General features: G+C 50.5%; 1 protein-coding gene across 12 annotated transcripts; it reads left to right on the forward strand.

Moving 5' to 3' along the window:
• The first annotated feature begins 332 nt into the window (after positions 1-332).
• wnk2 (WNK lysine deficient protein kinase 2) lies at positions 333-26,457 on the forward strand. 12 transcript variants are annotated; one of them, XM_060068912.1, is made up of 30 exons: positions 333-2,041; positions 4,738-4,910; positions 5,534-5,754; positions 6,264-6,421; positions 6,729-6,817; positions 7,072-7,291; positions 8,144-8,423; positions 8,871-9,208; positions 9,347-10,243; positions 11,297-11,416; positions 11,925-11,957; positions 12,349-12,462; positions 12,650-13,057; positions 13,401-14,072; positions 14,296-14,345; positions 14,797-14,959; positions 15,400-15,516; positions 15,732-15,902; positions 16,125-16,167; positions 16,310-16,465; positions 17,000-17,883; positions 18,504-18,561; positions 18,950-19,014; positions 19,125-19,720; positions 19,975-20,201; positions 21,183-21,419; positions 21,844-21,942; positions 22,549-22,590; positions 22,913-23,229; positions 23,904-26,457. In XM_060068912.1, exons 1-30 carry the CDS (start codon positions 1,364-1,366, stop codon positions 24,195-24,197), a joined length of 7,920 nt encoding a protein of 2,639 aa, XP_059924895.1. In that variant the 5' UTR covers positions 333-1,363; the 3' UTR covers positions 24,198-26,457. The 12 variants fall into 12 exon arrangements, with proteins under 12 accessions (XP_059924895.1, XP_059924900.1, XP_059924899.1 ...); XM_060068917.1 differs by having other exon boundaries at positions 21,844-21,918; XM_060068916.1 differs by having other exon boundaries at positions 21,183-21,401.
• Positions 26,458-26,709: the final 252 nt, after the last annotated feature.

A 26,709-nucleotide genomic window follows, 5' to 3' on the forward strand; every position in this document is an offset into this window, starting at 1 on the left:
ATGGTTAAAGTATCTTCGGCCTTACGGTAAATTATGCAACACAAGTTGCCTACGTGCAGGCAGCCCATTTCATTGTGGTTCACTTGTTCAAGGTTAAAACATTTAAAAATCGCATCATAAAATATTCACACCTAAAATGACCTATTGAAAGTTAAAAAAGGCAGAGCCCTAACTTGGATAAATATTCAGAAGCAATATTTCACCAATATAGTCTTCATTAATAAAGACACAGGGGCCTTTAATGATCAGATATGGTCGTGTTCTCCCAAGAGCACGTGGGCTCTCATCCATAATACAGCAGGGATGAGCGCGGTGCTTTCCCGTTGGAAATGTGCTGCGTCACGATATGGGGCGGACGAGGCGACGGTGATGAGGCCCACAACAAGCCGAGTCCGAGGAGGCTGAGGGTGCAGCCGCGGAGCGTGGGGCAGGCATTGGGTGCGTGTTGTTACTAGGGGCGTTTGGCTTTGCGTCGAAGGTAGAACAAGTATCAGTGTGTCGGTACATGGTTGCAGGGTGAAAGGATCTGGAAGACACGGACTATATCTGGCGAGGTCTGTGCATGGGCGACGCGCTGCTACGCACATCATATTCCAACGCCGGACGCACGCTGCCGCAGTGGGCATATAATCGGATAAGCGCCTTTTTTTCCCCGCTCCCAAGACAACGCTCAGAATACAAAAGTATTAGTTCTGGTGGTAATACAGGGTGTTTTCAGGTCACTTCATTAACGACAAATTCTGATTTGTTTTGTCTCCTGGGAACTAGCCTACCAAACTATTTATTTTATTATTAACCAGTATTGTGAATCGCACCTTTGCGTCCAGAGGATGACAGCTGCGCACTGGGCTCATGTCGCGTGACCGTGTCTTCAAAGAGACCGCTGAGAGTCCTGGACTCAAGCGCGCACACCCACCTCGCCTTCCTACCCTTCGGGGGTCTTTCATACAATTTTCCTAGACGCCATCAACACGGGGACTAAAGCGTTAAGAGGAACGAAACACATGACTTAATGAAGGTAGCCTATACCGTTCAAACCACAATGGCACCGGACTAAACTACGGGCTATACGTGCTACTGTGGCACGGGTGATCGGCGGGTGAGAGGGGCTACAGAGGAGCACGGAGCGATGCGCCCTTCATCCCAAGTTTGACATTCGTTTCACATTTGAGAAGTTCTCCCGAAGACTCAAGATATCACATCCAGGTTGAGTCTTTGTTCCATGTGAGAAAGCTGCGTCATCCCTCGGCAGGTGATGCAGGCGCTATGAGCCAAGCATAAGGTGAGCTTATTCTCTCCTATGACTGGAAAGAGGCTGTGAGGCTTGATGTTTCCGCTAAGCGTTTGAGGTTTCACTATACGGATGGAGTCAGCGGACGATTCGGACGCGCCGTTGGGATCCACATTTTCCTCGGTCCCAAATCTTGAATCGGACGAAAATGCAAACGCCATCGGGCATATATACGAGAATGGGGCGGCCGACTACAACGTTAACCTACAGAACGAGGCGATGCGGGGGTCCAGCGACCCCACGGCATACCCTGCCGCGGACTACCGAGGGATGGTCCGGCAGCGGTTCATTCGCCGGAGCCTGTGGTTCTCCGAGACGGAGGACCCGCAGCCCGAGCAGACGGAGAGTCTCCACAGCAGCCCGGTTCTCAGCTTCCAGCTGCGAACCATCGTGGATCGAACTAGGAGCAACAGGACGGTGGTTGAGACCCTCAGGGCCACCCAAGAGGACCGGGCTGAGACAGAGGTCTTGGCGGTGGACGCACTGGTGAAGCTCAGCCTGAGCGCCACGGACAGCGTGAACACGGACGAGGACAACGTCTCCAACGGAGACAACAAGGGAGACGTGCCGTCGGATGTCACCGCAGGGAGTGACGAGAACGAGGAGGAAGCCGGCATGAAAGCAGTGTCAACCTCACCCGGAGGGCGTTTCCTCAAGTTCGACATTGAACTTGGGAGAGGGTCTTTCAAAACGGTCTACAAGGGCCTTGACACTGACACGTGGGTCGAGGTGGCGTGGTGTGAGCTGCAGGTGGGTGGTCATTGTTCTTCATGTCATCGACTCACTAGGCCCTAGATCATAACTCAAAAGCGCCATGGTCTACACACTTGACTTCACTTTCCATATATATCACACACACACACACACACACACACACACACACACACACACACACACACACACACACACACACACACACACACACACACACACACACACACACACACACACACACACACACACACACACAATGATACTAATACAGGCTATTATAACCAACATGAGCTGTCACAGCAATCAAAAAGAAAGATATCACTTACTGTATGTATTAAAAGTGTCTGGGTGGTAAAGTTGAAGGTTGGGAGCATGCAACATGCAACCCTCCAACCGCAGATCCAATGTATCCAAATTGAATAAGAAGAAACAGGAATTGTCACATTTGGGCAACTTATGCTAATAAGGAAGACTTTGCTATTTATTATAAGTTTGGCAGTGATTTTGTTAACAGCTCATATCGTATATATCATACAGTTACCTTAACAAACAAAATAACATAAAATGTAAATGGTTGGCACTTGTACTACATGTTAGTTCAACTACTACAATACTTGTGCTGTATTTCATTTCCTGTGGCAAGGATGCATTATGTGTGTGTGTGTGTGTGTGTGTGTGTGTGTGTGTGTGTGTGTGTGTGTGTGTGTGTGTGTGTGTGTGTGTGCGTGTGCGTGTGTGTGTGTGTGTGTGTGTGTGTGTGTGAGAGAGTATGAGACAAAGCAAAAAGCACAGCGGCCATTATTGGTCAAAGAAATAAAGAACAAGATGCAGTTTAAAAGATCCTCATAAGATCGAATCCTCCTAATGTTGTTGCGTCCTCGACAGATGACCACCCAGGTCGCTCAATTATCCGACTCATCCTCAGGTAGCGCTCCACCGCGGTGGGACTCGTCCCCAGCATGACTCAGGGGTAATTGGCCTGATGGTAAATCTCTACAGCACAGATCCATATACTACTTAGAAACTGTGATGAGCCAATTGTACGACTAAATACGAGGCCAATCCCGCGGGGGGTCCTTACGAAAGGTGCAGAGAGGTGTCTGGGGAGAGCAGGGCTGCTGCTGACGCAACAATCTGCAGACGCCGATCGTGGGAGCCAAACTGAAAGGTGTGGGAGAGGGCAGGTCACACGAGGACAGCGGCTAAGCCCAAGCTTCTGTTAGACGGGGGTTTAAAGACGACGGTAGGGTTTAAAGAGGTCCCAAACACCAGAGCGCTGGATCCTAATCGCTAACGCCAGACAAATCTCATCTACCAAACTCCCCCCTTCCCTTCCTTTTATGATGTGTAAACACAAACACGTTATTATGTGTTGCTTGTGGGATCCTGTTATGGCCGCACCCTGCTTAGAGAAGCAGATCAGATAGCCGTCCACCCCGTGTCATCTCTTTATTTGTCTTTGAAAGCCTGTTCCACCACCGGCTCTCTCACAGCCCTCTGAACAAACACCCTCTGCCCTACATGTATCACCGGAGCACCTACAGCAGGGTTACGTGTTGTGATTTTGCAACATCCATTGTCTTATTTTTTTTTTTTTCTGTGGAGCAGATGCATGCTATGCAGAGTAGTTGTAGCGTTAGCTGCAGCCCTAGCGAGGATATGAAATATGATGCTACATCCTTCTGCAATGATCAATGCCAGGAGCCGTAGAAGAAGAGGATTTGCATGCTTATTAAGGACATCTTAAGGAAATATATGCACACTCATGGTTCCCCGCATAGGCTTGGTAAAAAGAGGGCCAGTGGGTTTTATGGCCGTCTTTAGGGTCACGAGATGATGGCCGTATCAGCCCTGCTGAGTAAAGAGAAACAGAAATGTGGAGGATCTTTGGTGTCAGCGGTTTTCTATTTATACGACAGTTCGGTTAAGGCTGGGCCCCAATATTGATCAGGCTGTGATACATTTATCGGTTGATGCTGTTTTCTAGGATTACGCTTTCCAACCAAATCTAATAATCCAGAAGCACAATTTACTGTAAATATTGAATTGTTTCCCTTTTTTTCACATATTATACAAACTAATAATGTACATACTATTAGTTTGACATTATACAAACTAATAATATGCATACTATAATAATATATGATGTAATACAACCAACAATAGCTGTGTTATTCTACAAAGGCGTTCCTTCGTAGTAGCAGAAGTGTGTGAAACTTGAAATTCCGGTTAGGATACACACCGGTTAGGGTTATGTCTTTCATTTAAAAAATATTTTCCATAGCTATACACCTTTCCAGCACCACAGAAAAGGCTTTGCAGTTGAATATTTCCAGTACACGGTTGTAATAGGAGGACTACACGGTTCAGTTCCCTACGTTAGGGCCTGCTCTAGGGCCCGGCCAGTGTTTACTATCAACACAGTATGGTCAAATCTCTGACAGAGCTCGGCCCACGAAGTTCACACGTCACACTTTCTAAGGCTTCTCCTCTGTCACCGCAGCTATCAGTTCCTCCTTTAGTCTTAAAACGAGACAGAGTTTATTCACCGTAACCATTTTCTGTCTTACAGCGTTCCCGTTCCCTATAGGGTAAATAAAGTATCAACAGAGTTATACGATAAATCGTTTGACTTGAGAAATGTCTGAGAAGCGATATGAGGGGAAATGGAGTGAATAGAGCTGCTCAGTGAATTACTGTATCCCCCTTCTCCTGTCTTCTTAATGTCTCAGGAACGAAAGCTCTCGAAGGTGGAGAGGCAGCGGTTCAAAGAGGAGGCGGAGATGTTGAAAGCACTGCAGCATCCCAACATCGTTCGCTTTTACGACTTCTGGGAGTCCCCGGTGAAAGGGAAGAAGTGCATCGTCCTGGTGACGGAGCTCATGACCTCAGGGACACTTAAAACGTAAGAATTAAAGACACTAAATAACAAAATGAGAGCCTGTAAAGGGCCCCTTCGATCTCGCAAACAATACCTTTTACGGCTTCGTTCTCTCTCCATCTCTCGCTCTCCATCTGTCTCTCAGCCTCTCTCTCTGTCTTTGTTTCGCCCTCGCTCTCTCTATCTGTCTCTTAGCCTCTCTCTCTGTCTTTGTTTCTCCCTCTCTCTCTCCGTCTGTCTCTCCCTCTTTCTCTGTCTTTCTCCCTCTCTCCCTCCCCCCTTACTCTCTAACTGTCTCTCTCGCTCTCTCCATCACCCTCTCTCTCCCTCTTTCTCTTTCTCTGTCTCTCTCTCCCTCTCTCTGTCTTTTTCTCTCCCACCCTCCCTCTCTCTCTCTCTCTCTCTCTCTCTCTCTCTCTCTCTCTCTCTCTCTCTCTCTCTCGCTCTCTCTCTCTCTCTCTCTCTCTTCCTCTTTCTCTCTCTCTCTCTCTGCCTCTCTTCCTCTCTCTATGTCTTTGTTTCTCCCATCTTTCTCTGTCTTCCTCCCTCTCTCTCTGTCCCTCTCCCTCTCTTTAGCCCCCCTCTCTCTGATAAACCACCATGGCGTCTTAACACACCAAACTTTATTTTGATGCATCTTCTCCCAGGTATCTGAAGCGCTTCAAGGTGATGAAGCCCAAAGTGCTAAGGAGCTGGTGCAGACAGATCCTGAAGGGTCTCCACTTCCTGCACACCCGGACCCCCCCCATCATCCACAGGGACCTCAAGTGTGACAACATCTTCATCACGGGCCCCACGGGATCCGTCAAGATAGGGGATCTGGGCCTGGCCACCCTTAAGAGGGCCTCTTTCGCTAAGAGTGTCATCGGTTAGTACCCCGTAGCAGTAGTAGTAGTAGTGTCAGTAGTGGAGCTCAGCTGGCTTATACACGTGCTGAATATTTGATGACTTTGAGTTGAAACCTGAGCAGGGTCTTTTTTTTTCCGCCATGGAAGAGATCGATTGTGCTAGTTACATGCATGCTCTGCAGGTTCCTGGCAGGTTTTTACATTTCGATGTTTTGCGTGTATCTGTTGTTTCAGAGTAATACTTGAGAAAAAAAAAAATATATATCTAACAATAGCTGGATCCTTTTAAATGAGACTAATACATATGTTTAAATGGATTCAAATATAATAGACAGATTGCGTACAAATCAATCATCAGGAACAGTAACATTTTAAGATTATCACCCACTTATAGACCAAAGAAAAGTACAATTCTTAAGAATGTTGCACAAGAACAGGAATCCAATAACGCATCAATCAAGCGTTCAGAAGAGGAGGTGAATCATCTCCTTCCAACAGTCAGCCTCATCGATCCCCCTCGGCTCCCCAGGTACCCCAGAGTTCATGGCCCCGGAGATGTATGAGGAACACTACGACGAGGCCGTGGACGTCTACGCCTTTGGGATGTGCATGCTGGAGATGGCCACCTCCGAGTACCCCTACTCTGAGTGCCAGAACGCTGCGCAGATCTACCGCAAAGTCACCAGCGTGAGTGCACAAGGTCTACCGTCACTCAGTCTGCCTTATTATTGTTTTTGACTGACAGTTGGCTGATTGTTGGGGATTTTAAACACACTGAGCTCAACTTAAGTCATTGGTCCGCGGTTGTGGTTTCCGTAGTTTTTTTGTTCCCTTTTGTGAGTTTGTAGGTGTGTGCGCCTTTGTTTGGAGTCTGTACTCAAAAAGATATCTGACACCTCAAACATGAGCCAGGTTACATGCTGACCTGCTAACTCGTGACCCGACATGATGGATCACAAACACGTGTTTTATGTCGTGTTCTGTGTCACTTCAGGGAGTAAAACCCGCCAGCTACTGTAAAGTCAGCGACCCGGAGATCAAGGAAATAATCGGCGAATGCATTTGTCATCGATGGGAGGAGAGGTGAGTGATCCGGACGTTTTTGAATGTCATTTGAATGTCGGTTTGGGAAGGGGGGGGGGGGGGGGGGGGGATGTGTGTGTGAGTGTCCCCTCTCATTTGAATTGTGGCCATCCTAAAACAACTAATTTCCTCTGCAGTCTCAAGCCTGTGTCACGCCAGTATTTTGGTGTCATTTTTTACTGTTTGCGTTTCTCTCGGTTGCACCTCATTAAGTGTCGACCTTGACCTCTTGCGTGTGCATACGTTTTCCACAGATACTCCATCAAGGATCTTCTGAACCACGCCTTCTTCGCCGAGGACACCGGCGTGAGGGTGGAGCTGGCGGAGGAGGATGACGGGAAGAAGTCGGCCATCGCCCTCAAGCTGTGGGTGGAGGACCCCAAGAAGTTAAAGGGGAAGTACAAGGACACCGGCGTCATCGAGTTCAGCTACGACCTCGAGACGGAGGTCCCGGACGGGGTCGCTCAGGAGATGGTAAACACACTAACTCGCAGGGTGCAATTTGGGGATGGGAGGGATCATCTCTGTTTATTTATCTTTTTGGGAAAATTAAATGTTTGATGTCTTATTAGTTTGCATTGAAGATGAATGTTCAAATGTTCGAAATGTAGGCTAATAGGGCCTACCATAAACAAAAAATAAGAATTAGGCCTGTTGATTGCCTATTTTTTCATGATACAATTTTTTTTTGACCAATCGCATCCTGGTAACTCAAATGACGTGGTCTTAGGGAGAGGAAACAGCGTGGCCGTCAGAATAGATTTACACGCTTCTTCCCAGAAAGGGAGATTATTGATGGCAAGATAATCATAATTCCACCCTTTTACCCTTGGGACTCAATTATGTGGACAGGCCCACTCTAAGGGGATTGAGCCATGTCCTCCATTGATTGAAACAAGATCAGCGCAAGTAAATTGACTGGATTGATTAGTAGCCTTAAACATTTTGATTAGCATAGGATACACATCCATGTTCTAGATTGGGAAACTGCAGGGCAATCCATATTTCATTCAGAGCATTGTTATCAGTCGGGAACCATAACGGCAATACATCAGAGTCCTTAATTGACTTTCTCCGATATATCAAAGTAAATTGAAGGTGACATATTATGCCAAAAGGTGTGAGTTGAAATAGCTGTTACAAGCCGTTTTTAAAATCGGCCTCTTCACCAGTGGGCGTGTCCACCTAGATGTGATCTATCCAGCACACATCTAGGACGGTGGACACGCCCACTGGTGATGTCAGAAGAGGCAGCTTGTCACGGCCTATCACTCTCACGCCTGGTGTCATAATACGTCCCCTTTAAACCCGGCGTCCGTCCTGCAGGTGGAGTCGGGTTTCTTCCTGGAGAGCGACGCCAAGATCGTGGCCAAGTCCATCCGGGACCGCGTGGCGTTGATCAAATGGAGACGCGAGCGGACCGTGGCGCCCGGAGAGGGCGAGCCGCCCGCCAAGAAGCGGCAGGCGGCGGACGTCCTACGGGTGCCGGGCGCGGCCCCCGTGCGGCCCGGGGGTGGGGGGGTGGCGGGGGCGGCGGACTGCGACCAGGAGGAGGAGCCACCGGTCGCCGTCTGCTACGTGGTGCCGGACGCGCCTTCCATGACATGTGAGAGAAGCCGTTGTGTCGCACACACACAGACACACACACTCGCACACACAGACCCGCATTCCAGGCTCAGTCGCTAATCACCCTAAGCTGATTAGGCCGTGGAAAGCTTTTTTGTGATGGAAACATGATAATTAAGGACGTGTTTAATGGTTGGTTTAGTGCTGCGGGCTGGGAAGTGGAGACAAAACGACTGACGGTCGTCGTGTTATTCTGTGTGTGGAGAACTGAGCCAGAAGTGAGCTGCCGGTTGAAGGGAACAAAGCATTGGACCTATGAGTCATCATCCCGAAGTTGATCTGAATAACAATCAGCAAAACGCTTATTCCCATTCCTTCCTCATCCTCCCCTCTGCTCCCCGGTGTGTGTGTGTGTGTGTGTGTGTGTGTGTGTGTGTGTGTGTGTGTGTGTGTGGGTGTGCGGGTGTTTTTCTGCGTACCGCTCCAGCCGACAGCGCTGTGAGCTCCGCCGTGCAACCTGATGACAGTCAGCAGAGGGCCGCCGCCTACCCCTCGCTGCCGGAGCCCGCCGTCCAGACGCTGTACAGCCCCCCGTCCCTGCCTGATCACATGCCCCAAGAGGCCCTACCGACGCCTACAGCACAGCCCCCGCACGACAGCTACGCACAGGCCTCCACGCAGCAGCAGCAGCAGCAGCAGCAGCAGCAGCAGCAGCAGCAGCAGCAGCAGCAGCAGGCGGCCTACCAGCAGGACACCCAACCACTCCAAGTAGCCTACCAACCGTCTGCACTCCTCGGAGCCCCGGGGCCCTACCAGTCCCCAACAGTGAGTACCTGCACTCTCAGTCTTCTGTGTGCTCAAAGTGTCAGCCCTGGGGGTAACAACCCTTTATTTTGGTTTTTTCTGCCGTCGACTTCGTAAGATGACAGCATGTTCATTTTCTTTTGCCGAACTGCACATTAGCAGCTGCATTCCAGTGAGTCCTATAAATGCCAGGGGGATCCGCTCCACAATGAAAGCACTCCGTGCCTAACGCGTGGATGTGCCTCGTTGGTCTTCCGATGTCGGACGATGTCTCTCCCTATGCAGCATCCTCCGCACCGCGACCCCTGTCCGAGGAGGGGTCGGGGTCACGCAGCGAGTGTAGAAGCCCAGACGGACACGCTGCACGCTAGTCGCCTCAGCTCAGAAGCTATCTGTGAATCTCCCGGTTCCACGTCGCCTCCGTCTCATACGCACCCTCCCCACCCCCGCTGCCACCACCACCGCCACCGCCGCCCCGGCTGCCGTTATGACTCTGCAACCCTCCCCGAGGGCGACGCTGCCCCGTGCCTGAGGCCCTCGAGGTGTCCCTCCGGGTGGCGTCTCAGCTCCCAGCGCAGGTCAGAGTCCCCCGACCGCTGCGAGGCCCGCGTGTCCCTCCTCCAGAAGGACGAGTCAGAGGACGAGGGCCATCTCGTGCACCAGCGCTCCGGGTGTCTCTGCCGAAACCCCGCCACCGACTCGTCCGCGTCGCCCACGTCAACGACAACAACCTCTGGACGTCTGCGCGGTAGCCTGGCAGGATCCCCGGACCATTCGCCCTTGCGCGGCGCGTCCGGCTCTTGGATAGAGCTCAGCCACGCGGGCGTTAACGGCGACGGAGGCCTGGGTCTCCTTCATCAGTGTCTTCAGAACATCGTGAGACGCGGCCGAACCTGTTCAATGAGCCCCCTGGAAACGGGAGCCGCGCATCTCTCCGCTCGCAGCCGTGAGGCGGACGCCAGCCCGTCCCGGCAAGCCGAGAGGTACGACACGGGTCAGGCGTGGGAGACGGGCCAGCTGTCCCCACGCGGCAGCCAGGGCAGAGCGGGTCCCACGGTAAGCGTAGCGACGCGGGTGTGTGTCGCCGTGTACCTCCAGTCCACAGCCTAATGCGGCAGACTGGGGCCAGGGGAAGCTCCGTATACTTCCATCATGATTCTTGACCTGCTTTGCTCAACACCTGCTTAACACCTGCTGTCCTCCTTGGCTAACCGAGCATGCACTACCCCACTGTTTACCCTGCAGAGGAAGGTGGTTTGTTTCGACGGTGTGTGTGGGTGTCATGGTATCAACAAGTGTATAACATTGTGAAGTGCTGGGAAATCGAAAAAGGGCAATTAGCGGCAGACGCAGACTAACAAACTAATGGTGTCAATCATCCGTGCGTGGCGCCTCTAATTGCAAATACGGAATCACTTTCCACGTTGACAGGTCTGTCCGTCTTGAAGTGCTGAGCCCTTTGGCATTGGGTCCTTCTGCTTTGGCTTTCTGAACGTGCTGCTGAATGTAGTGTTACAGTATTACTCCTTTTCTTTATTTATAAATCTTGCAGTTATTATTTATTTCACTAGGATGGTGAACACGTATTTATTGTAATAGAAATAGCTAGGAGCAAATTTCCTGTCCGTAGTCCCAGAGCAGGAGTTGTTAATACCACGCGCCACAGACATTTCAATCGTAAACATCAATACATAAGTCATTCACGGAGCTAGCAAACAATCAAATAGTGTTAGATTCAAAAGATAAATGGTGTAACTCTTCAGCAGAGCTTTCCTTCTTTCTGCCTTATCGCGGCTACGGGTCGGGGCTTTCCCTTCGCTATTTCTTCCCGCATGATTTAATAAGTACTGCTCTCTCTGAGGGTAATTGGTAAGGTGCCAGTGCCCCGCTGCCCCAGAACTACTAAGGGGAGACGGCTCCGAGCCTCGGCCTGACACCACTGAAGGGCTGGCGATGGGCCTCGTGTCCTGTTTCGTGACGCACTGATTTGCCCGAGTAGACGTCGCTTTGAGGAGTGTATTTAAACGGAGTATTCCTCCAGCGGTCCTCCTTTTCCCCTTCGTGTGCATGAATGGAGCCCTGAGCCTGGCTCCTCTGTGTCCCTGACAGACGGCCGTTTGTGCTCCAGCGGCGGCGTCAGTATACCAGAGTAGACCCGCAGCACAAAGCTACCTGCCTGCGGACGCCACAGCTCAACCACCGCACGCCGCCCTGCCCAGCCACGAGCAGGTAGGAGTCTGTTTACTTTGGCACGTGGCAGATAGATGGATAGATAGATTCAAGTATTGCTAAGATTCATCGTGGCTCCTCCTCATATGGTTTCATAAATACCCGCATTTTAGCTTAGTTCATTTGTTGGTTTTTGAATGAATCAGTATTTGTCTGTGCAGGTGTGTGTGTGTGATTGTGTGTATTTTTGGGATTTCTATGTTAAAGTGTATGCGCTGGTCGTGGCAGAGCAATAATTGATTGTTGTGCATGTGGTGCTAGTGGAGACGTTGTGTGTTTGTCTGCGTTGTGTACGTGGTGGTGGATACATTGTGTGTTTTGTGTATGTGCCGGTAGTGGAAGATATGCTGTGTCTTTGTGTGCGTTGCGTATGTGGCAGTGGTGGATACGTTGTGTGCTTGTGTGCGTTGTGGTTCACTACAGCAGAGATGAATTGGTTGTGATGTGATGTTAACGTTGTCTTTTCTGTTTCCTCCCCCCCTCATTTGTTTGCACTTTCTTTACTTAGTATCATGTCCAAACAACTGGTATCCCTCCCCAGGTAGAACCAGCACCCGGGGGCTGCAGGCGGGGGCCCGGGGCCACAGACTGGGCCCGTGGCTGGCCCCACAGAGCCACACAAACACTCACGGTCCTCCGTTGACCTGCTCATGAATTGTAGAGAGCATCATCCAGAGTGGACCATTTAGATATTTTGTGGGAAAACATTCCTATGTTAGTTCTGGTTAAGGAAACAGCTGAAACCCTTGTTTCTGGGACGGGTTAAAGCATTACCAGAGTCACGACCTGATACCAAAGTGGTTTCGTAATGCATCAAATGCATAAAACATGAGCATATTACGTGTTACATAATGATTACATATCTTGCCTGTTGAGTGTCTTTAATTATTTGTCCCTCTGCTGTCCATGTTTTATATCTCCTGTGTTTCCAGTCATCCGCCGCTCAGGCAATACCTCACCTCAGTCCGCCTGACACGACGACCAGTTTCTCCCGGCCCTTCTCCAACGCTCATCCCACTCTTCCTCCTCTTCTTCTGAACCCACAGGTGTGTTGTTGTGTCACTTGAGCCTGCTATTTAGATAAACACTGTGACGAGGGGTAATCAATGGGCCACAAGAAGGCCTTAGGATTAGCTAGAGACCGACCAAAGGGTCTGAATGTCTTCTTAAAAATGTTGCTTTCTTACTTTATGTCCTTTATATTATATATCGTTTTCCCCTTTTCTTTCTCAGTTTCCCTCACCATACCCTAACACTCCCCCGCTGGGCTACGAGCCCCCTTCCGGTCCCCCCACTCCTCTTTCATCTGCCTACATGCCCCCCGGCACCCCCCACTACCCACCCAGGGCCCCGCCCCCCTCCCTGCCCCTCATCCTCAACGCCGCCCTGCCGGACACGCCAGCGCTCGGCACGCCGCTGACCCCCGTGTCTGTGTCCGGGTGGGTGCCCCCGCCTCCGCGTCTCCCCGCGCCGACGCCCCCCCCCTCGGGCCCCCCCGGGGGGGATCACGGGTACCCCTCCATCTCCCAGCCCAACTTCTGCCCCTTCCATCTCACCCATACCCTGCCTCTCTCCCAGGTGCAACCCGCCCTTTACCCCGCCCCCAACCCTGAGCAGGAATGGGCAGAGCCGCCTGTCAAGGTGAATATGTCACTCAGGTACCACCATCGCAAAGGGGTTAAGACCTGTAGAATCTGATAGATTCGGGCATACGCTTATCCGGGTCCTGGCGATGGTTTTTCCTCTCATTATTTGTCTACTTTCTCTCAATGAGACACGTTTTTTACGTGCAAATACTTTTAACTTTTGGATGGAGATGCTTTTCCCACCGTTATTGTCCCCATTTGCTGGCTTCGCCTGATTTCAATCCAACTCCCATCCTTCAAATTGTGATTTGGTTGAAATCCCCTTGAACGCAGCACTAGAGCTTATCACCGCCTGGCTTCGCGCATAAAGATATCTAAACAATGGCTGTTTTTTCCAGGTGCAAGCGGGGCCTACCCAGGAGGGCCGGGGACATGTTCACGGCCTGGCTCAGAACCAGCCCCCGGCACTGGCCCTGGAGACCTCCGCCTGGGGAGGCGGTTTGCAGGCGGAAGCTGCTGCTGCTGCTGCAGCCGGTCTGGACCTATCTGCAGTGTCCTCCTTGAACCTCCCTGCCCCGGCCCCGAGCCAGCCCAGCTCCGCTCAGGGGGCATCTCAAGCCCCTGCCTTAGCGCAGGCTCCAGGGCCGGGCCAAGGTACGGCCCTGCCCCACCACCACGCCCCACCGCCCGCCTCTGGCCCGGTTCAAGGCCTTGCATCGGTGCCGTCCGCCGCCTCGGCCTTACCTCTGACCCACCCGCAGACCAACGCCGGCCGCCCCGTGTTGCCTACGTTAACTACAACCCAAAGCCCTAGCGCATATTGTGCTGCAGGCCAGCCTTCCTCCCTGGCCCCGGGTCTGATCTCCGTCGCCGCGGGTCCGGGGGAACAGCCAGTGCCTGTTCAGCTCGCTGTTGAGCAAGCTGTCCCAGCACCAGGACCTCGTCCAGCTCTTCAGTCGGCTGGCATGCAGACGACTCCCCAGGCTCCTGATGCGGCCCTGGTTGCAACTCAGCAACATTTAGACTCTGCACCAGCGTCTGCAGCGCAACAAACAGAGCCGGCTGCGGAGGTAAAGATACAGCTCTTAATCTGGGTCTCTCCCCGCATTAATCGACTGTATGTTCCCATTTATACAACTCGTCTGTTCTGTTATCATTGTGGTTAACTGTATAAAAAGCACCATGTTGCAAATGTGATTAGGTTCCCCTATACATCGTATTCCGGTTTATTGCCCCCTAAAATGAGATGCTGCGTATTATTGCTTATTGTACCTCACCCTTTTCTATCCTTAGGAAGTGCTTCCAGAGAAGCCAATACTTTTACCCAATTATGCTTATGAAAGGTGTGTGGCCCAATCGTTCACACACACACACACACACGCAAACACACACACACTAAAACGGCTCTTTAAATCTCACTCATCGGCCAAGCCGCGGCAGATATAAACGTTGTGTGTTAAAGGGAAATATTAGACCACCAGGTGTGAGTGTGATTAGCCTTTACAAGCCGTTTTGAAAATCTGCGTCTTGTAGCATCACAAGTGGATGTGTCCGCCTAGATGTGTGGTGGATGGATCAGCCTACCAGCCTACCTAGTGGACCGTAGCAAACGTTGCTCATCTATCCGTCATACATCTAGGCGAACACACCCACTTGTGATGTCAGAAGAGGCCGATTTTCAAAACGGCTTGTGACGGCTAATCACTCTCACACCTGGTGGTATAATGTGTCACCTTTAACAGCCACGCCGCAGCAGATATAAACGCTGTTGCGTTAACGTGTGTGTCCTCCTAGCACCCACTCCGACGTGGCGTCGGGCAAGGAGACCAGCGACGGCTGTGAGGGTCTGGCCGCCGGCGTGCGGACGGACGGAAAACACCGGAAGCACCACCGCAAGTCTTCCCGCACACGCTCCCGCCAGGAGAAGATCAGCAAACCCAAGCTCAGCATGCTGAACGTGAGTCCGCCGGCGGCCTGGCGACGCATGACCCAGGCCCGACGTGTATCCCGGTGGGGTAGGGGGGATTCTTTTAGTGGGGGGGGGACTGTGTATGGCGTCATCAAAAAGGAATCCCGCGTGCACGCACACGCGCACGCGCGCACACTCGCACGCGCGCACACGCGCACAAACTCAGAAGAAGATTGAGGTTTGTTTCTTGCCAAATACGGAAACTGTGGCTAGTAATTGTAATAGGCCTACCGACAGGTCTGAACAAATAAAAAACTCAACACACTTATGGAGCAAATCCAGAATAACTAAAGCTTCTACCATCGCCACACTAGCACCGGTTTACAGACAGGCTTGCCCCCGGCGTGCCCCCGCGTCCCCCGCCCACTACACCCCTGATGTTTCCTGTGGTCATGTGACCGTGGGTCTCCTCCCCTCCCTGCCTGTAGGTGGTGAACAAGGGGGACAAAATGGTGGAGTGCCAGCTGGAAACGCACAACCACAAAATGGTGACGTTCAAGTTCGATCTGGACGGCGACGCTCCAGAGGAAATCGCCACATATATGGTTAAGTAAATACGACCTTTGACCTGCAGTGGTTTGAGCCCAGATCTAGCCTTATGTATGCAGGATGAAGCATGCATTTAACACCTAGAGCTGTAATGATTACATTAAATAAAAAAAATCTGAAGATTAATCAGAAGATCGTATTTTTCATGTAGCGGCATTCTTACTTTTAACTTTTTTAAAGTAAGTCTATTTGTGTACGCTTTTCTTCTCAGGTAGAAAATGGCTTCATCTTACACGTAGAGAAGGAGATCTTCATTGACCAGCTGAAGGACATCGTGGACAAGGCTGAGGACATGCTGAATGAGGACGGTGTGGAAGGAGAAACCGTCTCCACATTGGTCGGAAGTCCCCAACTAGGCCAGATTGAAGGGCTAATGAGTGAGGTGAGAGAGAGAGAGAGGGAGGGAGAGAGAGAGAGAGAGAGAGAGAGAGAGAGAGAGAGAGAGAGAGAGAGAGAGAGAGAGAGACACACAGACAGAGACACCGAAAGAGAGAGACACAGACACAGAGAAAGAGAGAGACTCAGACAGAGAAAGAGAGACATTAAATTGTGCTGTTTGACTGAACTGTGACTCTTACACAGCAATTCCGTCTTCCTATTGCAGAATCAGCCTCCCGGGGTGTCACAGCCGGTCTATCAGCAGAATGGTAATTCTCAGATTGTACTTTCCCCCCGTGTCATCGGACCTGTTGCACTCACTGCATGTTGGCCGGCTGCCTTCCTGAGGGCGATCCTCCACCCAGACCTGTCCTGATAAACGCACGCCCCTGGTCTTCTCTGACTGCCCAGTTCTCCATACAGGAAAACGCTGGTTTATAATCTGCCCCGTGGAGGAGACCCCCACATCCAGCCAGGAGACCCCCTCCGAGGCCACCACCACCCCCGGGAGCTCAGCCGCCACCCAGCCGGCCGATGGGGGCCCCCCGGGGCCCCCCACCACCAGAGGTGACCGTGACCCCCCCCCCCCGATGGGACAGCAGCTCTGTACTCATGTAGCTCCCTCCGGTTAACCCATCACAGACGCAAGGCGTTCTTCTTTTTTGGGCATTTTTTAGCTGTATCACGTCTTGTAAGATGCCACAACACATGCCGTGAGAACTAAATAAAAGCATAGGAATCACATGTGTTAAAGAAGCAAGAACATTCTCACAGAGAATAGTATTCGAACAAAATATACAAAACGTGCAATTAACTCAATTAACTGTCAGTTATGCTTTCACATTGATTATTAAACACAAAAATAACTTTTCATACCTCACTGGCCACGTAAACTCCAGGGGAGTAAACATAGTAAGAAAAGGCCACTTCTCTTTTCGTGTGTCTTCTCAACAACGTCATGAACCAATTAACTTGACGAGCGCAGTGACAGCTACGGTTCATATGGCCGCACGCTCGTCTGCAGTGGTGCTGTTTCTTATTCCTGTGTTTCCGTTGTTATATTTTCGATCTTTTGACGCTGGACTCGTTTCGCCCACCCAGACGAGGGTGGCCATCGCCACGGCTCCTCCTCCACCATGTCCGGGGGCAGCGGGGGCTTCATCTACGACGGCTACGCCTTCTGCAGCCCCCCCATCATGTCCAACACGGACCCCCTCCTGCTGGCCGCCCTGTCTCCTCCCATCTCGGCGCCGCCCTCGCTCCAGTCGGAGGAGCCTCACATGCAGCTCCCCCAGCCCCCCGGGGGTCTGGCCTCCCTGGGCCCCCTGGACGAGACCCAGGCCCCCCCCCCGCCGCCGCCGCCGCCGCCGCCGGCCCCCGGGTCCCCGGGGCAGCACGCCGCCCAGCAGATGACGGAGATGGCGTGCACGGCCTCCATGGTGGACGAGGTGCCCTGCTGCCCGCTGGTCATGCCCCTGTCCCTGGACGTGAGGGCGTCGGAGCCCCCGCCGGCCCCGCAGGAGGCCGCCATGCCCCCCCCCTCCTACGCCTCCTGCTCCTCCACCAAGGTGGAGCGCTCTGCTGCACCTCCTCCACCTCCTCCTGCTCAGCAGCAGCAGCAGCAGCAGCTGCCCGTGGTGCTCCACCAGCCCTTCTCCAGCGTGGCGGGGGCCAAAGGCTCCTCCCTCCCCCAGAGCCCGGGGCCGACCCAGCTGCCGGCGGGGCCCGGCGAGTCGGACGGGGAGGGGCGGTTGGGCCGCGGAGGCGGCGGCGGCGGCGGCTTCGTGGACAGCACCATCAAGACGCTGGACGAGAAGCTGAGGAACCTGCTGTACCAGGAGTACGCACCCATGTACCCGTCGGGGACCGCCGCCGAGACCCCCGGCTCGGGGACGGAGTACGTCCAGTCGCCCCCCGGGCCGGACAGCGCCGCCGGGACCCCGGGGCCCATGGGAGAAGGGCGGTACCGCGCCGGGGAACAGCTGGTAAAGCGTAGTCGGGGCCGTGGTTGGGATGCCGTTCATCCATAGTCGAATCTCATTGGTCGGACTGATCGTTGACTGATGGTCCAATCGTATTTGTTTTTTATACCACATTTGTTAAGACTTCTGCATGGTTTAAAAATGATCAATTGTCCTATCAGGGTTTTTCAAAGCTTACTTCAGGGAAGGCACAGTCTCTTTGTAAAGCGACAGACAGTTTAACATTAGTATCGTGTTACTGGCATGGGGTGCCACATCTGGCAACCCATCTCCCCAATGGGAGGTCCCACTGTGACACACACACACACACACACACACACACACACACACACACACACACACACACACACACACACACACACACACACACGATGAGACTATCAAAGGCCAATCGAAATGTTGTCCTAGCAAAAAATTAGAATCGCCGAGATTCAAATTTAAGATTAAACCCTAAACCAGATGCTGTCTGATATTTCATCTCACTATTTTCCACATCAGTGCTTAGTCATGGTTTGATGTCCGGGCACCATGTCCTCCCCGTTGTCAGCGGTAACAGTTGTTTATTACCCTGGCTTAATCGTTCCTCCGTCTGACCCCCCCCCCCCCCCCCCCCCCCTCTCCAGCCCCAGATCCCGGAGAGGATGGACAGCCTGAGCACCCTGAGTGACTCGGCAGTCTGTGGTACGTACGGCGTCCGCTCGTCCACCTCACACACATATAACAGACCAATCATATCCCTGTAATGAATGTTTTTTTAACCGTTCAAACCCGCAACCCTGCCTTGATGAAGGATTAGTTATATGGTTCCACGCCGACGCAACGCAAAGGGGTTAAGGAACCATTACGTCCTTGCGGACCCTCCTTGCGGCCAACGCAAGGGCCTGACTTGCGCCTCCGGACAATTGTGAGCATGGGCTGTGATTGGTCTGCTTGGAAAAAAAAAAACGGACCCAGAACCAAAACAGGTTCACGACTGCGTGGAAGCATCTGCACGGTCATTGCGTTGCGTCGACGTGGAACCATAACTGAGCCTTTAGTGTTGTTGAAACCCCCCCCCCCCCCCCTGCAGCTCCCCTCTCCCGGAGACACGTCCCTCACTCCGCCTCCTGCTGCGGAACCAGAGGCCGCTTCAAGGTACGGCGGGACGGGAACCACAACCACGGCGTCCGACACAGAGCTTTGCTGTCGGGCGCCGCCCTCCCCCTGACCTTCTCCTCTCCGTCCCGTCCGTCTGTCCCTTCCAGCAGCAGATGATCCCCGTGGCCCCCGAGGTGGTCCCCAGACAGGACGTCAAGCTGAGGAGCTGGAGCACGGCCACCTCCCCGCCGCACCCCAGCGGCGCGGAGCTCGCGGACGCCGGCGGCGTGGCTGGCGCCGCCGCCACCCGGATCGGCCGCTTCTCCGTGGTGAGCACGGAGGACGATCTGACGCAGAGGACCTGCAGCAGCCGCTACTCGGCCCCGCCCGACTTCTACCTGGACACGCCCCCTCCCCTGGCCAAGCGGCCCGCCATCCCGCACTCCCTCACCTCCGCCGCCGGGCAGCAGGACGCCACTGCGCACGCCCGCTTCCTGTCCTCGGACTCGGGCGCCGAGAGCAGCCCGGTGAAGCTGGCCTACTCCACGCCGTCCCGCCACGCGCGCTCTGAGCGCCGGGGGAGCGACCTCATGAAGAGGGCGGTGGCCTTCCTGCGGCGCCCGGGCCGCAGCAGCAGCGTGCAGAGCTCTGATTCGCCGAGCCGCCGCACGGGCCACCCGGGCTCCGCCTACGGCAGCAGCGACAACGACTCGGAGATGGAGGAGTCGGACATGAAGAGAGAACTGCAGAGGCTGCGGGAGAAGTGAGTGCCTCGCGGTCGACCTCAGGGTGATTCTCTTGCAGAACGCCACTCGTGCGTACAGTATGTACAGCACCCAGCACTCTGGTTATGTAAGGCTTCTGCTTTGTTCATGGGTGCTGTATAAATAAACCACCCGACCTCGCTTTGCTGACATTCGTCCGTTGAATGTCAATATTCCTTGTAGTATTCCTTGTCTTTATCATAGTTTTTTTAGCATACAGCATGATTTTCTATTTGTGGCTCCACCCTCACAGACATCTGAAGGAGATCTCTGAGCTGCAGGCCAATCAGAGGGGAGAAGTGGAACTGCTGTATCACCGCCTTGGCAAGAACCCTCCGCCCGGCCATTCACACACAGCGCCCCCCACTGGCCGCAGGAGGAGGTCCAGTAAGCACAAACTCAAAGCTGGAAAACTCCTCAGCCCCCTGGTGCAGCAGTTTAAAAACGTTACGACTAAAATGAGCGACAGTAATAAAGCCAGTAAGTATCTGCTAAGAATATACTGTATCAATTTCAGTGTGTGTGTGTGTGTGTGTGTGTGTGTGTGTGTGTGTGTGTGTGTGTGTGTGTGTGTGTGTAAGTGTGTGTGTGTGTGTGTGTGTGTGTGTGTGTGTGTGTGTGTGTGTGTGTGTACACATAAAAACCCTATGACTCTTGCCTGCCCCCTATGTTGGATTTCATTCACTGCTTACCAATCTCCCTGTTTTCATCTGATGTGTCTTAGCTCTTATAACCTAGTTAGTATATCTCTTATACTAGGTTTAATTCTTCTCTAGCTGTCGGCTAGAAGCTCTTGCCTGTTTGGGACTCCAGAGAATACTCCCATAGTTTTACTATTTCATGCAAAATCAAGTCTTTACTTTTCATCCCTGTGATAAAGATGAGGTTTGTTGAAGATTTGTTATTTTACCTTTTATAGCTTGTTGGTTGGGTCTAGTGTGAGTTAGTGTGGTTAGGAAAACGAAACACCAGAATGTCTTAAGTCCAACCCCTTTGGAGACTTGATGTGTTCATTTAAATAATAGTATACAATCAAGAAGAGAATACCTTCCAAGTCTTACATGGGAAAGAAAAAAAGTGGGGAAACATGTGGTTATCTTATCCTGGAGGCAAGAAGAAAATGTTTCGAAAGAAAAATCACTCCCTATGAAGGCGTACTCCCTTCTACTTCATTGCTTCCTTCAAATCCCCTCCTTTTATAAGGAAAATCCTGTGGACGTGTTGCCAATATATTGCTATTTATTTTTTGTGAATATCTATTTTTATAACGCTGCCAATAAAGTTGCTGACTTCATGGGCCCTGATTGCAACGTGTGTGTGTGTGTGTCTGTGTGTGTGTGTGTGTGTTTGTGCACTGTTCAACCGTGCGTGTTACTTAGCATAAATGCGTACAAAACAATGTCCTGAATGACATCTCTGAAAACGTGTGCGTGTTTATCTGGGTGTGTTGGTACGTTGCAGGTGGAGGTGAACCGGCGGTGAGTTTGAACGGGTCTCCAGCCAAACTCTCTCTCCCCACACACAGCCGTACTCAGTCTGGCACCGGCCACCTGCCCAGCCCCCCTTCAGAGCCCGTTCAAACCCAACAGCCGTGCTCGCTCAAGGGCTCCCTGTCCTCGGATAATATTTACACCGGTCTCCATGGTGAGATGACCTCAACGCAACCTCCCCCCGGACAAGGTGATCGCACGACACTGTGTACGTAGCAAGGAGATTAATCATGTTCTTCTTTGTGTTAAGTTAAGCTGGCAGCCAATGATGAAGTGACCAAGTGTGTCGTTTTACGGGTTCAAGCCGTCAATTATATTTGAATGCTACATGTCACGCTGTATTCTGTAGAACCTAAAGGCAAACGAGACCATCAACGCAAAGTGTGACAGTATCCTGGCAGATTTGACTTGTATATAAGCTAATGCTACTACATTACCACAGTTACCGATACTGATCAGCAGAGGAAGACCTGCATCAGTGAGTTGAAGGAACTGTGCGTTGAGTTGATGCTGTCTTTATTCACTGAAATGGCTTTTGATTGGATGTTACGGTTGTATGATTTTTTTTTGTCTGTGGTGAATGTATGATCCTCTGACACTGGTGCCCTCTCCCCTCTTCTCTTCACCCCCAGGCTGGTCTAATAACCCTCCACCATCTGAGAGAGTGACCCATAAATCGAGTAGCAAGCCAAGAGCTAGATTTCTCAGTGGGCCTGTGTCTCTGTCCATCTGTTTGTATCTCTTTGGTTTTCCCCTAGCTTTCCTCGTGGCTTTCCCTTCCTAATCCCTATCTCTTTTCTTTCAAACAAGCTGGATATATTTTGTTGCATCGGATGTGTAGTTTTTCTCGTACAGCTGATTCGTCCTTCATTTCACACCTACCAAAATATTTAAAAATAATACGGTCGTTATGAGACGTTGCACACTCCGGGCGTTTATTTAAACCCCATTTGAGGTTGAGATGAGTCAAGTTTCAGCTGTACAGGAACACATTTAGAATTAAGATAAATATTACCATTAATAATGAAGTATTAATGGTAATATTAAAATTAATGGTATTAATGGTAATATTTATTACCAAAGTGATTTGCTTCACAGGAACCTCTATCCTCCTCTCTCCTTCTTCTTCCTTCCTGCATGAACATTTAATTACCTATTCATTCTAAATAAAGACTATTAATTAACCTTCCCATAGTTAACATAGTGATCATGTCTAACCAATTTATTTACTGTAATAATTCTGTTGGCCGTTGCACCCTCCTTTTATGTAACTCCTGTAATACCAGCCGTACGTTAGCTTGTGTTGTCTAAAGTTCTTTCTGTTTTTCCTCCAACAGGGACAACACTCAAACGGTTGTGTCTCGGCAAGGAACGGGGCAGTATGTAATTCTTACTTTTCCTTAAAAAAAAAATTATTCCCACTCATTTGACTGTGAGGAAACTAATCAATATCTTCCCCTGTCTGTGCTTGTGTGTTTTTGTGTCTGTGTGTGTGCTTGCGCCTGGTGTGTATGCGTATGCGTGCGTGTCTGTGTGTGTGTGTGTGTGTGTGTGTGTGTGTGTGTGTGTGTGTGTGTGTGTGTGTGCGTGTCTGTGTGTGTGTGTGTGTGTGTGTGTGTGTGTGTGTGTGTGTGTGTGTGTCTGTGTGTGTGTGTGTGTGTGTGTGTGCCTGTGTGTGCGTGGGTGCGACTGTGTATCCAGGGTCTGGTGCAGGGCCGGGGGCTTCATGTCATCCGCCCGGCCAGCCGGCGGCCACTTCAACACCCCCACCCCACCAGCCGGTGGGGGGCCCGGCCCAGTCCCAGGTCAACAACAGCAACAACAAGAAGGCCAGCTACTGCGGGAACTGGATGGGCATCAGCGAGGGCTGTCTGACCGATGAGCTCCAGCTGCTGATGGACAACTGGGCCCAGGAGGTGCTGGTGGTCACTCAGAGACCCCGCAGCAACTCCCTCAGACTCACCCAGGAGCACGTCTGCTCTGCACACATGGTCCACACCCAGACTCTGGATAGACAGGCATGTTTTCAACAGGCCATCTGTATCTGCACGCATGAATGATGTTTGATGGACAGACGGACAGACATTTTATTGCACACAAAGTGGAGACTTATCTTCATCTTCATGGAACACATAAAGCAACATGCATTATAAACAACAGACGGTCAGTAGAATTGACCTAGCGATTGTGAGTGCTTTGCACTTGGTTCTATTAACATCTTTGTTGTACTGACAGTAGGGCTGGGCGATTAATCGAATATCGATCTCGATTTCAGCGTCAAACGATCAATTATTTTTTTTTTTTTTATGTTTTATAGAGAGTGCAGAAAAGCTGGATACATATCTGTACATTATTTTAGTTTACTTTTGGACCATTTTGTGTATTTTTTTAAGGCGAAATTTCAAAGTTCTCAGTTACAAAGTGTTTTTGAGAGAGACTGTATTAATACATCATGTTTTCAAACTCAAAAATAATCGTGTGAATAACCGTGATTTCAATATTGACCAAAATAATTGTGGTTATGATTTTTTTCCATAATCGAGCAGCCCTAACTGACAGCGATTTATTGTTTCACATACTTATCAGAAAATGTACTTATTGTAAGTGGCTTTGGATAAAAGCGTCTGCTAAACGCCCTCGATGTAAACGTGCGCTCTGTGGCTGTCCCCGCGGCGCTGTGCGGTCTCCTCAGGTTCCACCGCGGACGGCCTTAGATCCCGCTCGGGGCCGGCAGCAGCAGCTCCTCCAGTCCTGGCCAATGGGTGACCGGCGTTCCTCGGCCACGCTCAGCCAGCCCGGTGCCGCCGCCGCCGCGGGCTGCCGGCCCGGCTACCCCCTCGACCTGTCCTCGCCCCTCTGTGTGACGCAGTGGCCGAGCCCCCTGGCACCCCTCCCCGCGGGGGTGTTCGCCTTCCCCGGGGTGCCCTCCCCCGCCACCCAGCACCCCCCCTTCGAGGCCCCCGACCCCAAAACGAGGACTCTGTAACCTTAGTGGCGACCTCCATCCACCACGACACAAAGAAAAGAAGAGAAAAAAAATCGAGCGCTAGACGAACTGCAGTGTATATGCTGTAGGCATTTAACCAGCATGTGTGTTCGTAGTGCCCCCCCCCCCCCTCCAAGTGTACATAGCCTATCATACGTCTTGAGTTCTACTTGATCTACTTAGCATACACATACCTCATGTTTTGCACACATGTGCAAAACCATTGCTAGTAGTCGGATATCTAAAAGTAATATAATTAGAATGTTTTAGGTTTTATGAATTATCGTATGCTCATTTAGAACCGTTATGTGCTTCTCTAGACTACATGGTTGGTTCGTACTTCCAATTCAAGTGCGGCACTTGAGATTTCTATTTAAAAATCGGTTTATGTTTTGTGCCCATGATAGCCATGTGTCTCTAAGAGGACATGTATATAAACTTCCAAATGGTGTGTACATAGCCTGTGTGTTTGTACAGTTAGCATCAGATATCTTAATACATCACTTGCTATAGGTGTTGCAGATTACGATTGCAACGGCACCAAGGCATTCTCCGATTGCAACATTAGTGAAACGGTCCGTCACCGCCAAACCATCACTGTGAAGCCTCGTCCTTCCGGTCCTTTCTTCAACGTATATGACTGGCTGCGTTCCGCTGCCCGATGCGATAGCTTCCTGCTCTTATTCTTTTATCGCTCACAGCACAACAACAACCATTTGAAATGTCCTCAACTGAAAGAACTTGAACTTTACCGTCAGGTGACATATTCCTGAGAGAGTGCCTTGAAATGCAGTTTCAGTTTTTCCCCGAGAACAAAATTGGATAATTTAAAATAGAATAGAAAAAAAACGGTTGATTTGAATGGGCTCTTGAAAATAATGTATCTTTAATGTAACACTGTAACAATGTATCTTTGATTCAATTTAAGTGGAATTCAAAACCATGATTTGCCCCCAAAGCATTTCCTAAAATGTCCCAAATTTTGGTAATATGAATACTATCTTATGAACTGATATTATTCACTGATATCAGGCACCTTATTGGTAGCCTCTAGGATATACCTGTAATGTTAACCAAGTGCCACATAGCCTGCATTATCCACTGTAATTCTGAAAGTGCACTGGAGGTGGGTATTGTGAATGATGCCATGGCAGAGTGGTCTTAGTTGGTCCAATGAGGACGGGTGAAGGGTGAAGTGGTCTTGGTTTGTCCAATGAGGACGGGTGAAGGGTGAAGTGGTCTTGGTTTGTCCAATGAGGACGGGTGAAGGGTGAAGTGGTCTTAGTTGGTCCAATGAGGACGGGTGAAGGGTGAAGTGGTCTTGGTTTGTCCAATGAGGACGGGTGAAGGGTGAAGTGGTCTTAGTTTGTCCAATGAGGACGGGTGAAGGGTGAAGTGGTCTTAGTTTGTCCAATGAGGACGGGTGAAGGATGAAGTGGTCTTGGTTTGTCCAATGAGGACGGGTGAAGGATGAAGTGGGAGTTTCTCCTGAACCATCACCATTCTACATCTTGACAACGCCAATAGCTTTATCTACATTGTTGCCTTTGTGATTTTATTCAATTATAGAATGGGAAAAATGGATTGATGGTTTGTCTTAAAAGCAATATGAAAGACCAGAATGTGCGATGGGTGAGCAAGAATATGATATTTCAATCCCAAATGTGGCTTGAATAGCTAATTAGATACAAGACGGCTGCCTTTATTTGGAGGTTCCAAAACCGAATATGAAACTAGCCTAAAACATAACGAATGACTTGCAATTCGTTATTTTCCACCATCAATTATACACCGAGAATAGAATCACAATCCCAGAAGCTGAGCACGTGCATATACTTCTGAGTGTTATGTGAATGAGGCAGACCTTTCTTCAGGTCAGTGATTCATGATATTTGAGTAGATGGCCGAACAGGTTTTGATCTTTGTATGTTTACTGCACGACACTTTTTGCCCAATAAGATTACTGCTGAACTATTCAAAGTATGTCAGCATTGTAGCCCCCTGCATAGTATGCAGCTAGATTGGTTTAAAAAGTATTCCTCTCTTTTGGCGTAATATCTTAATTGAAGTGAATACAGATATGTAGCTTTTCACAAACATGTCACCTATGCAGCTCTTCATTTCTTAAATATGACTATTGCTTGCCGTTAAAGCTCTATGTTTGATTGCATTCTCTCTTTTCATACACTGTGCAGACCTGCAGTATCCCATTTGCTGTAAATAGGCTACTTAAAAGACAATAAATATTTTTTTTGCCTGAGTGGATTCTTACTGTGACTTTTCCTTTTGACTACAATGAAGTACAAGATTGTATGTGCCCTACAGAAAAACTCCTAGATTGTTTTTAGATAATTCTGTGTTATCCATGACATCCCGTTATGAAAACGACAGATAAACAAAACCAATAAAGAAACCTAGATAACTAACCCTAACCTAACAGATAAACAAAACAAATAAATAAATTATAGTAAACATTCTGGAAAATACAACACAACCAGAGAAGAAGAAGCCA

This window comes from Gadus macrocephalus, chromosome 13 (genome assembly GCF_031168955.1).
Source record: "Gadus macrocephalus chromosome 13, ASM3116895v1".
In the NCBI taxonomy this organism is placed as follows: domain Eukaryota; kingdom Metazoa; phylum Chordata; class Actinopteri; order Gadiformes; family Gadidae; genus Gadus; species Gadus macrocephalus.

Coding starts and splice junctions, on each gene's coding strand:
- wnk2 (XM_060068912.1), top strand. CDS start 1,364: ATGGAGTCAGCGGACGATTCGGACGCGCCGTTGGGATCCACATTTTCC. Junction 10,244..11,296: donor AGGGCAGAGCGGGTCCCACG/GTAAGCGTAGCG, acceptor TGTCCCTGACAG/ACGGCCGTTTGTGCTCCAGC. Junction 14,073..14,295: donor AAACAGAGCCGGCTGCGGAG/GTAAAGATACAG, acceptor TTCTATCCTTAG/GAAGTGCTTCCAGAGAAGCC.